A 13,268-nucleotide genomic window follows, 5' to 3' on the forward strand; every position below is an offset into this window, starting at 1 on the left:
GGCCAGGTTTCACGTCTCTAGGCCTTACGGTTTGGCCTGCACGATGCGTTTTACGAATCCTTACAATTACAATAGGGTTTCAGCATTTCATGCTTGAACCCCTAAAAATCAATAAGTAACCAGTCCAGAACCAATATGAGACGGCTTATAACTTGACTCGTTTGGAGACTCCAACAATAGGCTATATAATCAATTAGAGGGGTTTATACTTTCAATGGAGCAGAGCGAGTTGCGACGTGTGCCGCCATCTTCCACCGATATCCTATTTTGCCTATTTTATCCTAAAACATTTTACATTTTAAAAGTAACCTTCCCTACCCTGATTATAAGCATAAAGCAATGTAAATCACGTTGGATAAAAGCATCTGCCAAATGCGTAAACAAACTAACAAAAAACAAGCCCTGTGAAGCTGTGGTTTAGTGATTTTACAACAGCCAAATGTCAAAATATTAAACATCAATGATGGAGTCTGAAATCTTTAAGTAAAGTCCAAAATGAGCAAACAAACAGACACTTCTGTTATGTTAACTTTGGGTAACGCTTTAGATTACAGCCCGGAAAGTACTGCGTAATTAAAATGAAAGTACAGTATAACTTTCGGTAATTACAGTTTACCTATAAAGTACTTACGTGTAAGTATAGGGGAACAATATGTAAAGTCTTGGGAATAAAGGTGTAACAACCAGGAAAATACTGTGTAATTAAAACAAAATAACAGTGTAACTTTCGGTAATTACAGTGTACCTATAAAGTACGTACGTGTAAGTATAGGGGAATAATATGTAAAGTTTTGGGAATAAAGGGGTAACAACCAGGAAAATAACAAATTATTTAGGAAAATTATTTAGGCTAAGTATTTTAGAATCTTACTTTTGGGAGCAATTTAGCCAAAACATACACTGCACCTTTTTGTAATAATAATGTATAAAAATACATAAAGGCTTTTTTTAAATTATGGGGTACATATCAGTGCATTTATAAAGTAGGCTAATTTGTTATTATTGCAAAGGTGCACTGATTAAGTTTCAAGGCAAGTAAAACTATTGCAACTTTTTTTTTTTTTTTAAATGCTGGGAAAATATACTCTTGTTCCATGTAGTTACAGGGTAAGTATGACATTGCGGGTGTAACCCCTCTCACCGGGTCCTTCACACCCCGCTCCGTGCGGGTCTCGAACCCGGGTCTCCGGCATGAGAGTCAGGCACTCTAACAAGGAGGCTAAAGACTGCAGCCTCTAGCGTCTGTCGCTAGAGCGCCTATTGAGATCAGAGGAGTGAGGTTTACTCGCACAGCAACTACTAGCTGGCCTCCGTTACATTCACCCCCCTAAACCTCACTCCCATCCGGGTCACGGCACCAATGTAACCCCTCTCACCGGGTCCTTCACACCCCGCTCCGTGCGGGTCTCCAACCCGGGTCTCCGGCATGAGAGTCAGGCACTCTAACAAGGAGGCTAAAGACTGCAGCCTCTAGCGTCTGTCGCTAGAGCGCCTATTGAGATCAGAGGAGTGAGGTTTACTCGCACAGCAACTACTAGCTGGCCTCCGTTACATTCACCCCCCTAAACCTCACTCCCATCCGGGTCACGGCACCAATGTAACCCCTCTCACCGGGTCCTTCACACCCCGCTCCGTGCGGGTCTCCAACCCGGGTCTCCGGCATGAGAGTCAGGCACTCTAACAAGGAGGCTAAAGACTGCAGCCTCTAGCGTCTGTCGCTAGAGCGCCTATTGAGATCAGAGGAGTGAGGTTTACTCGCACAGCAACTACTAGCTGGCCTCCGTTACACGGGCTGTAAATTAAAGTGGTGCTTCTTACCTTCTTGTTTTAATGTAGTTACAGGGTAAGTACAATAAAAACACATGTACACACACACAATCTGATATCACTCGGAAAACTTTATTTGAAAAACAACTTATTTCAAAACGGATTTACAGCACTTTGTTTCTCTTGCTTGGTTTCCTCCTCCTCTTGTTCCTCTTCTTCTTCTTCTTTTTCTTTCTTTCCACTGATGAATCTTAAGAAGGAATCCCATGACATGTCTCTTGCTATTCTGTATTTTGTGTTAAAAGAAAATACAGTACAGAAATGTCCTCACCATTTACTCATCTTTTACCTTGCAATGCAATGAACGCTTAAAGCTTCATCAAACGCGAAGCCATTCAAGCCAACCCTGTGAAGCCGACTCTCATGCACTCGCTGGTGACAGTTGGTCGGTAGCGAAAAGATGAGTAAATTATGAGAACATTTCTGGGTGTACTGTATTTTATTTTAATACATAACACAGAATAGAAAAAGACTCATTCTTAAGATTAGGCTAATCAGTGGAACGATAGAAAAAGAAGAGGAGGACCAAGAGAATGCAAGCCATGCAAGAGAAACAAAAAAGGACAAAACAATGCTACTTTCTGTCAGGACTTTAGGATTTGAAATGAAAAGTTGATTTAAAAATAAATAAATAAAATAATAAGTGTAATATGTTGTAAATCTGTTTTGAAATAAGTTGTTTTTCAAATAAAGGTTTTCCAAGTGATGTCAGATTGTGTGTGTACATGTGTTTTTATTGTACTTACCCTGTTACTACATGAAACGAGAGGGTAAGAAGCACCACTTTAATTTACAGCCCGCAATGTCATACTTACCCTGTAACTACATGAAACAAGAGGGTAAGAAGCACCACTTTAATTTACAGCCCGCAATGTCATACTTACCCTGTAACTACATGGAATACTTACAGTCTAAATAATTTTCCTAAATAATTTGTTATTTTCCTGGTTGTTACCCCTTTATTCCCAAAACTTTACATATTATTCCCCTATACTTACACGTACGTACTTTATAGGTACACAGTAATTACCGAAAGTTACACTGTACTTTCATTTTAATTACGCAGTACTTTCCGGGCTGTAATCTAAAGCGTTACCTAACTTTGCAATCTAGCTGGTTTTTCCAGTCAGTTTCAGGGTGGTTTTAGGCATTGCTGCTTAAAAGACTCGCTTCACACATAAAGTCTCATTACCGACTGCAATCTGGTATGTATCCCTCTTTTAGTTTCCTGAGTTAATGGTCTTCTAATCATTGATTAATATTAAATATATGTATTGTTACATTTAACTTAAATAGCTTGCAGGTTAATAAGTGATGAGATGAAACTTTATCAATCAAATGTGTTCATTATGATTTCCAGTGACAATGCATGTATGTGCTTTTCTTCTGCTGAGCTTGGCTTTGGCTCCTGGTCAAGCATCAGATGTAAGTTAGATAGTGGACAGTCATTGTCCACATTGTCATTTTTAAAGCAATAAACAGCTGTTGATTTTTAAGGCTAAATCTATTTTTCTTTGTCTTGTTTTTATATCTCATGTTCTCAGAACCCAACTGGTAAGTACAGTACAGTCACATTAATATGTTGTAAAGTTATTATAATATGTTTCCAGGATGAAATATCCTGTTTTAACTTCTCATTACTGCCTGATGATGTGATTGCTCATCTATCGTCTTACTTTCTTACATTTTGTCCTGCACTCAATGCACACGATGCTCATTCCTTCTCTTTGTCTTTTGTTGACTTCAATATAATTTTCTCCAAGGCATTTATGAGAAATGGAAGAGCATTCCGGATATAAACAAAGGTAAAACTATTATAGCATTTCAAGAACCCAAATACATTTTTATAAGCAGTAAGAAAACTTTTATCTATTTTTGTTTATAAATTATTACTTGCTTTATTCAAGCATATTTACTGTGAACTGAACACTCTTGTGGTATTAGGTTTAAATCTCACAGAAGGAGACATCATGAAGGTAAGTCTGTATATATATAAATGAAGGTAAGTCTATATAAATGAAATCCGGATAATTGAAATGATCTGCTTTAAAGCCTAGGCAAGCGAGCGCCACTCCAGGGAATCAGTCCTGGTGGGATATTCCCGTCCCCTATGAGCTGAGTGTAAATCTTAGTAAGATTTCAGTTTCCTCACTTTCGCTTCAATCAACTTTGAAATATTTAATGTAACTTGTATATTGTTTTCCACTTATGTTTTGTTTGTGTTTATAGGTATGAACTACAGAGGAGTCATTTTGAGAGCCTTTGAGCAGTTCAGACTGAAATCATGTATTGACTTTAAGCCCAGAGCAGCAGAAGAGTTTTACATCTCTGTGGAGAGTCGTGAAGGGTTAGGAATATATTACAGACATTTCTGATGTAGCCTATGCTAGACTGAATCTGTAGAGTAAAATATCTGAGTTTATTATTTACCAGTCAAAAGTTTGGACAAATAAGGTATTTAAACACATATTGTATCTGGAAATGAATTGGAAATGACTTATTTTGCAGGTGTTGGTCATATATCGGACGCACATCTCCTGGAGGCCAGACTCTTTCCATTGGGAATGGCTGTGGAATAAAAGCCATTGTTGAGCATGAGTTTCTCCATGCACTGGGATTCTACCATGAGCAGACACGATATGACAGAGATGATTATGTGACAATCAGATATCAAAACATCATCAGAGGTTGCCATGTCGTTTTATTATACATTTTTAACATTGTTTTAATATGCTTTATATACTGGGTGTCAATATTACTAAAGAGAACTTACAGAAAATAAGCCATTCCTTTTGAACAATCACTTTAATAACTGCAATAGTCTTTATGTTCAGGGTATGAGAGTTATTTCAATAAATCCAGTGAGAACGTGTCCAGCACCGAAGGCACCCCGTATGATTATTACTCTGTGATGCATTTTGATCAAAATGCCTTCAGCAACGGTGATGGATCCACGATCATTACCAAGAATCCCGAGTTTCAAGATGTGATCGGACAACTAATGGAAATGAGTGAATATGATGCGCTTGAGCTCAACAAACTCTATAAATGCAGTGAGTATTTGACAGTTTTCCTTTGTGGCCTTTAATGTTTGGTTTTAATTTGTGGATTCTGTGTAAGGCTAAAATGAATTTGCGGTTGCTGGATATCTCACCCGGACCAATATTTGAAGCCAGATAGACCAAGGACCATTGTGATGAACAGGGTACAGCATTGAAAACGTCTTAAATTTGATAATCTCAAATTAAGGCCTTAAAAGCCTTGAATTTGGTATACAAAGTCTTGGATTTCGTTACAAAGGTCTTAGATTTTTTTTGCCTTTTCTATGATTAAGTTCATACCGTAACAAAATTAACTGTTACTAATGTGCACCCGTTACGATGGTTACTAATCAGAGCTTTTCTGTTAAAAGAACATGTTTTCTACCCGGTCTTTTCAGTAGTATCTGGCCACAACTATGCACGCACGCTCTCTCTAGTCTACATTGTTGAAGAAGCGCGGATGATCTGAAAACACAGACAAGCTGGAGTTCAGCGATCTTCATTTGAGATTTTCTACTTAAATTAAAGTGTCATTCAGTCAGTCTGTTCTGTCACGAGCCGCTTGCGCTGTTTGTGCGACTAAATCTGCAATCAAAATGCAGGCTGATATCTATGAAGGTAAAGAGTAGCAAAACTTGAGAGCACGTAGATGTGAATTTGAGAACTTGTACAATAAATATTCGTACTTGTACATGAACATTTACACTCACAGCTCCAATGTGAAAACCTGTCAAATAAAAATCTGAAGTTGAATGTTGAAATTTGCACTCGCAGACAATAGTCACAAACCTGTATTCTGAATCTGAAGCTGCAGACAAGTAGACACAAATGTGTAAAATGCCATTCACAGAAATACAACGACAGACACAAACTTGTAATATATTGTGTTTAATCTTACGTTCACATTCGCAGTACAGCCTCAATTAGGCACTTGCAACTTCTCAAATCTGTCACTGCAATTTCAAATTTCGCGCCTTGACTTTTGCTACTCTTTTCGCGATATATCAGGTGCAAAACTAACTTGTGCACTTGAAGCTCAGAGGCGGCGAGAGATAAAAGGGGGGCGGGGGCGGGGGCGGGGGGTTCAAAGGAGCCGTTTTATTAGTTGGCACCTAGCCAATGAAATGGGACTTCGATGATGTCACGAAACCTGCGTGCACTGAAACGCTAACATGGCTTATTACATTAGACTGATATTAAAAGAAATAAACGATATGATCAAACTCAGTAAACTCAATGCTTATAATGCACACTACAGAAAAGCAGATGAGCACAGAATATGACGATAGAAAGCAAATGTGTGTTGTTCAGTGCAAATAAACTTGCTGCCTGTGTTTTATTAATAATGTAACGAATTTGTGTTTTTTATTTATTTATTTTATAACTGTTGGTCCATTAAGCCTCATTAAGCGTTTTCTTGGTTTTCTATGGGAGGAAAACGTACAATTAAACGCGTTGCGTTCATATTCTGTGATCAGTTGCTTTTCTGTATGCTTTATTTGTATGGTGTTTCCTGAGTTTGGTCTTTTAATACCACTGTCTCAATTAAACGTGTTGCGTTCATATTCTGTGCTCATCTGCTTTTCTGTAGTATGCATTATTAGCATTGAGTTTACTGAGTTTGATAATATCGTTTATTTCTTTTAATATCAGTCTAATCATGCATTAAGCCATGTTAGTGTTTCAGTGCACGCGGGTTTCGTGACATCATCGAGGTCCCATTTCATTGGCTAGGTGCCAACCAATAAAACGGCTCCTTTGAACCACCCCTTTGAATGATATTTGAATATTATTTCTATTAATATTAAACGTTTTTTTTAACATTGCATATTTATTGAACATTGTTTTATTTAAAGCATTATTTATTTTTAAAAGGTATTATAAAGGTGAAAATGAAATGGAAAAATCGATTAAATGGGGAAAATATTGTTCCTTAATGGAAAGGTGTGACTGCAGTCTAAGTGGAAGAGAGGGGGTACCAGGGGGTACGGCGCACTAAAAAATTGGAGAACTAAGGAAAAGGGATAGAATTGCACAAGTGCTACTGCTAAAGAGTGCAGTGTCAATACAGCCTGTTAGCTTAATTTTAATTTCTCATAAGCTTGATTGAATTGGCCTAGAGAGAATAATTATGACATTTTCTGTCTAAAGACTATATATAAAATAGCTTTCAAAATTAAAGTAACTGCAGTTTGACTAAAAGTTGACAAAAAATGCAAACACATTTCGTCAACTAAAACTATGAAAGGCAGAATGACTCAAATGTGACTAAGACCAATAAGCATTTTCATCTGAAGATGAAGACTAAGACTAAATCAAAAATGGCTGCCAAAATTAACATTGTGCACGCTACAACGCTGTTGCGTATGTATTTAAATATGACTGGTAATTTAAATAAAATGTTTTATTTAAAGGGGCTATATGCAACTTTTTCCCCAAAATAAACGTAACAATAGCCTTTTTATTTGACCATGTATGACTCAAACATCTCCTGATGAGCATACTGACACCTTGTCCGCTCACAGTGGGTGCACCTATAAGCCTGTATCCTATTTTTCCTATTTTCTGTCGGGTCGGATTTGAGACGTCAAGCGCGTTCATGTTAAACGTTTCAGATCACTCTGCCACCACCGCTAGTCAGCAAACAAACTTAGTTTCTCGAACAATATATGTATTTGACTGTTCTTACCTCTGTAAACATAATGTTGACCTCTTTGCAGAGGATGACTTGTGAAGTGTGCACGTACGAGAGCGAGCAGAAAGGAAGAGCAGTTCCGTTTCCAGAAAGGAAAAACTGTTTCGCATTTATCATTAACGTAATTTAGATATTTTTTAAGATGGAAGAATGCAGCTTTACAGATACTAGTCACGTAATTTTACACAAAGTATACTTAATAAAATGAACTTGAATTATACTTCTTTTTTGTTAGGGGACCAAGGACCATTGTGATGAATTGAAATGGTAGTGACTTGATTTAGTCTCAGTGTTTGTTTGTTTGCATTGCAGATTCCTCCATCTCTTTCCTTGACCACTGTAGTTTTGATGATGAATCTCTGTGTCAGATGAGTGTCTGTTCTGCTGCTGGTTATGGCTGGCAGAGAGTGAAGTCAGTGAGTGGCATCAGTGTGACTGACCACAGCTACTTGGGCAAAGAGAAGAATGGTGAGATCACTTCACTTCCATCCACAGTTGCAGTCACTGTACCTCCCAGTTCGCCAAACCACACTCCTGTTCTCATGCCTGCAGGGACGTCTTTCTTCATGCACTTCAGCACTGAGGGCAGAAGCCAGGGGGACGCAGCCAGATTGGAGAGCAAGACACTGACCCCTACAAGAGACTGTAAAGTCCAGTGCCTGCAGTTCTACTACTATCACAGCGGGAATGAGTCTGACCAGCTCAACATCTGGATCCGAGAGTACCAGGATGAAGCAGACAGCAGAGGAACTCTCAGACTCATGGATCAGATCACAGGTCCGTCTCTTCCTGCAGAACTTTACAGACTGCAAGTCATATAGGCCTGTGTTTCAGTGTTACTGACCGCTTCATTTCTTGCAGAAACCCCTGGTAATTACTGGAAGCTGCATCACGTGCCACTGAACGCAAATACATCTTTCCAAGTTGTGTTTGAAGGCCGTAAAGGAGCTGGAAACTCCAGTGGAGGATTCTCACTGGATGATATCAATGTTTCAGAGACCGAGTGTCCCCTCACATGGCAGATAAGAGACTTTGAGAAGATTCTGGACAGTAGGGTTGGAGTTTTCGACAGTCCACTGTATTACTCCAGTGATGGTTATCGCTTTAGGGCTCGGTTATTGGCTTTTGAGAATCAACTTTCAATATTTGTTCAGTTGGTATCTGGTGCATATGATGACCAGTTGCAGTGGCCTTGTCCATGGAGACAAATAACCGTCCAGATCCTTGACCAGAATCCACACATACAGAAGCGCATGTCCTTTGAGCAAAGCATCACCACTGACCCTAATGTGACTTTTTATGGTTAGATCTTTAATGCAATCTGATTATTTCTTTGTAATTTTCATGTGTTTATATGCATATTTAACTTAGCTGGCAATCAAAGTTATTATCTGTAGCTTAGGGTTATTTTAAAAGCCATGTTGTGTTCTAACAGATGGCAGACATTACTGGGACAATCCTCGAAACATTGGAGAACAAATCAGCATCAGCAATGAGTCTGTATTTGTGGGTGGATACGCCTATTTTGTGCTCCTGACAGGAGAGGATCTCACTAGAAGAGAGTTTATCAAGGGTGGTGACCTCATACTTCTCTTCTCCATGCAAGGTAGGATTTGTGAAGTAACAGAGAACAAGTTCAACTGCAGTATTAAGAGCAAACTGGCGTTATTAGAATGATGATTGGACAGGAATGATATTTCCATTGTGTCTCACTTTATAAATGTTGTGTACCAATCCAGATATCTCAGGGCTTCTTCAGAAAGACTCTCTGCCCTGCCCTAAAGCAACAGTGAAGAACTTCAACGTTTCTGCTGACGCAAGTGCACTGAAGCAGGGACCCTGTGCCTCAAGGTGAATATCCTTTTATCCTCTGTTGTTCTCTTATGCAAAATACACAAATCAAAGAAAATGTAAAAGTACTCTACAAAGAATCACTATATTTAAGAAATAATGTAGGAGAGAATATGCTCTACTGTGTGAATATAGCCACATCTGTAAGGCTGGAAGCTTACGCTGCAATTTTGAACTAATAATCATAACAAAAAAAGCAGGTGAAGAATGACTTGCATAATTTGAAGAAGGTGTTCAGAGATAAACTGATGCATCTGATGATAAAACTCTTACAGTATTTTTGTTTGTTTCTTAGAGCACCTTCCACACCTCAGCCGATCTCTACAACTACACCATCTACAACTACACCATCTACAACTACAACATCTACAACTACATCTACAACTAAAACTACAACAACTAAAACTACACCATCTACAACTACACCATCTACAACTGCACCAGAGCCCACTGAGGGGTAAGACTACAACATTAGTTTAAACTAATTCATTAAGGGGAATCCCAACACAACAGAGCATTGCTTTATGACGAGAACAGCAATCTAAATATTTGCTTTATTTATGAATTGGTTTTACAACAATTGAGGACATCCAAAAAAATCCAAAAATGTTTCCAGAGCATCTCTGACAGATTCAGTGAGTTTAATTAGTGAAGGATTTGTGTCCTTTGAGTGATTCAAACAGTCTGTCTAATATTTACTAACAGAACTTCCTCAAAAGACCCGTTTCTTTGTGAAATGATTTATTTCATGCACTTTACAAATTATATATATATATATATATATATATATATATATATATATATATATATATATATATATATATATATATATATATATAATATGCAATTAAATCTGTATTTTTCTATTGCATTACTAATGTTTATCCTCCTATCTGTTCCTCTCCTCTTGTAGTAAATGTGTGGACATATTTTGCAACTCCAGTGCCAAGACTGCTTCTTCTCTGATCATCTTGCTGCTTTGCTTTCTTTTGCTGGAGATTTAATCATGACGATTCACCATTATCACTGCTCTATGCCTGACCACACAAGATTTCAATGAAAAAACTACATCTGTCTTCAGACTTAAGTGTGTATTGTTAAATAAAGGAGATGCTCTCATATAATCTACAGTCAATGTTAATCTTAGCTTTAATCATAATAGTTACCAATATCAAGGGTGTATGTTTGATTTTGATGTTGGTGGGCAGTTTCATGTCATCAACAACTGACTCATAACTAATAACATAATTTTGATTGTTCACCAACAACTTTGTGTACTTTATGATATAATATCTAAACAGTTAAAGGTAATGAGGACATGTCAAGGATCTAAGGGTTTTCAATAACAACATGTGTGTTTTACTTTAAGCAAGCAACCATACATTGGTGTTGTTTTATTTTCTTTCCTTTTATATTTAATTTCATAATCATTAGTAATTTATGTAGTAGTCATTTTATTATCATTTAATCATTTTATTATTATTATTCATTTGTCATGTTTTGTTTTTACTTATTACCCTGCTCTTGCAGTGCTTGCTATTGTTGTTTAATCTCCTGATTGTGTGGTTTGAGGGGATGTTTGTCTTCATGAGTTAGAGATGAGAGAATGTCTCCATTTCAAGGTTTTTAGCGTCACAGGACGATGTTGTGAAGCAGTAATTTACCATTGTTTTTCTCTTGATATAATAACACTTGTTGGATTTGTACTGGTCAGGCGAAGTGTCACATCTAGATGAAGTCGAAGCATTGAAACGAACGCAACTAAGATTATTCAATAAACTCTTTTATTATCATCATTTTGTCTCCTGCTTCTGCTCTTCCCTGACTTTCCCAGTCAAACTCTCTATATCTTCTGGCAGGGATTTGGCGCCCAGGGTCGAATCTATATCTGATATTTCTGACATGGAGATCCATCCGGATGAGTGCATCCCACATACTTGTGTCTGTATTTAAAGCGAGGCGTTTGGCAGATCTCAAACAAACCTATCAGTGAGATTAGTCGCAGATTAGGAGCAATGAAGTCGTACATGTCCTGCTGCCTACAGTGACTCTTACAGTGTTTGCTGTCTTTATTGCAGATGAAAACGGTTAGAAGTATTTATACCTTTACATTAAGCAACAGAAAGACTTTTCATTCAATATTTTATGTAATGCTTAATCCAGCGCTTGTATGTACAAGAACAAAGGTCAAAATCTTTTTAAATATTTTAATTTTTATGTTTTATATTTGTATATATAGTTTTGTTTTGATAAACATAACATAATTAATAAGTAAATATTTATTAAAACGGCTGGTACCAGAAGGGTTGAGTGGACTCTGAAGCGGCTGAGATGGTCTCTATGTTAAGGGATGTGAAGAAGGGTAACGTAGAACAACTGACAAAATTGTATGCAGCTGAGATGAAGGAAACCATGTTTACTAACTAAGGAAAAGTCGATTGGAGTCATATAGACCCCAAAGACCACATAGGAATATACATATTTATAAATATTTCAAAGATGAAAGGGTAACACTTTAGATTAGGGAACAAATTCACTATGAACTAGTTGTTTATTAGCATGCATATTACTAGGATATTGGCTACTAACTATTAATAAGCAGTAATTATGAGTTTATTGAGTGAAAACTCCCAGTCAATAGTGAATATATGTTCCTTAATCTAAAATGTTACCAATTTGCCAGCTCAACTGTGCCAGTTTATCATGAAAAGGAGCCTGTGTACACTGGTTTGACTGCACTTTCCTGCAGATGAGATTGTGGCGGCATCTAGTGGCATGTGGTGGAGCTGACACTTTTCTGCATGTGAACAAAATATCATCTATTATGTATAAAAAAAGTGACGAATAACAGAATAACATGCTGATAACAACATAATGATCATTTGAGAAAAGTAGTTTAATGGCACAAGTCAGAACTGTGACACAATTCACTATTTTATTAAAGTGACTGTCAAATGTGTTTCTGTGCTTTGCTGACATCTTGGCAAACTTTTATAACTACAGTAATCTTGACTTTCACTGTCAGAACAGTCAGCATACACTTTTTTCTTCCCAGTTCATCCTTCCATTGACTCTCTGACAACATCTTGTACAACATAATCAATGAAGGCATGAGATACACTTCCACAAAGTGCATTTTGTAACGGTTTCGACGGAGGTGAAAACTTTAGAGCAGTTTATTTACATTGAAAGTCCAAAAAAAACAAAAAAAAAACATGTAACAAACAAAATCCAAAACATGAAACAAGCCATGAACAAAAACACAGAAACACTGCAGCAGCCATCAGTTTGTGATTGTGTTGAGATTCATGGAGTATTAATAGCGCCCCCTATCATATAACAGTGAAAACACGGAAATTTAAGGTTTTGTTCAATCATATTTTTTGATTATTTAGAATAGAATTTGAGGGGATTTTATGATACTATGCAATATATATATTATTAAAGGTTAGAGGAACGTTCTCCAAACCAACGGAGAACGTTAGGATGTCTGTTCGGGAACGTTCTGGAACGAAAAATTGTTAGCTGGGATGACATTAAAAGATTTTATTGATTAGTTTACTCCTCATTAATATAGATTTTAAAACATTTAGGTAGACTATACAATGAATTATAGGCCTATAATTAAATGATTAACAGTCTAATATGTCCGAAAACTGCAATAGACAAAAACAACTTGTTTAACACAAAATACTTCTCTTTAACATCATGAAAGTACATTTATTAAATCATCTTTTTAGCTTATTAAAGTAGCTAAATCTAAAAAGAAACAAAAATGCATTGCTAATTAAAGCTGCTCAAATGCGTAAGCGCACTCATAGACTACAGGGACTTTTAAGTTGAAAAGTGTTCGC

The 13,268-nt window shown here is 37.1% G+C and overlaps 1 protein-coding gene across 1 annotated transcript; it reads left to right on the plus strand.

Moving 5' to 3' along the window:
• Window positions 1-3,192: 3,192 nt before the first annotated feature.
• LOC311081395 (meprin A subunit beta-like) lies at window positions 3,193-9,875 on the plus strand (the record flags this gene model as incomplete). Its single annotated transcript, XM_084111936.1, has 11 exons — window positions 3,193-3,252; window positions 3,372-3,381; window positions 4,057-4,174; window positions 4,336-4,514; window positions 4,662-4,880; window positions 7,876-8,031; window positions 8,116-8,340; window positions 8,425-8,865; window positions 8,999-9,169; window positions 9,303-9,414; window positions 9,710-9,875. 11 exons carry the CDS (start codon window positions 3,193-3,195, stop codon window positions 9,873-9,875), a joined length of 1,857 nt encoding a protein of 618 aa, XP_083968062.1.
• Between the last annotated feature and the right edge of the window lie 3,393 nt (window positions 9,876-13,268).

This window comes from Abramis brama (genome assembly GCF_963993115.1).
Source record: "Abramis brama genome assembly, chromosome: 4".
NCBI classification, from domain to species: Eukaryota; Metazoa; Chordata; class Actinopteri; order Cypriniformes; family Leuciscidae; genus Abramis; species Abramis brama.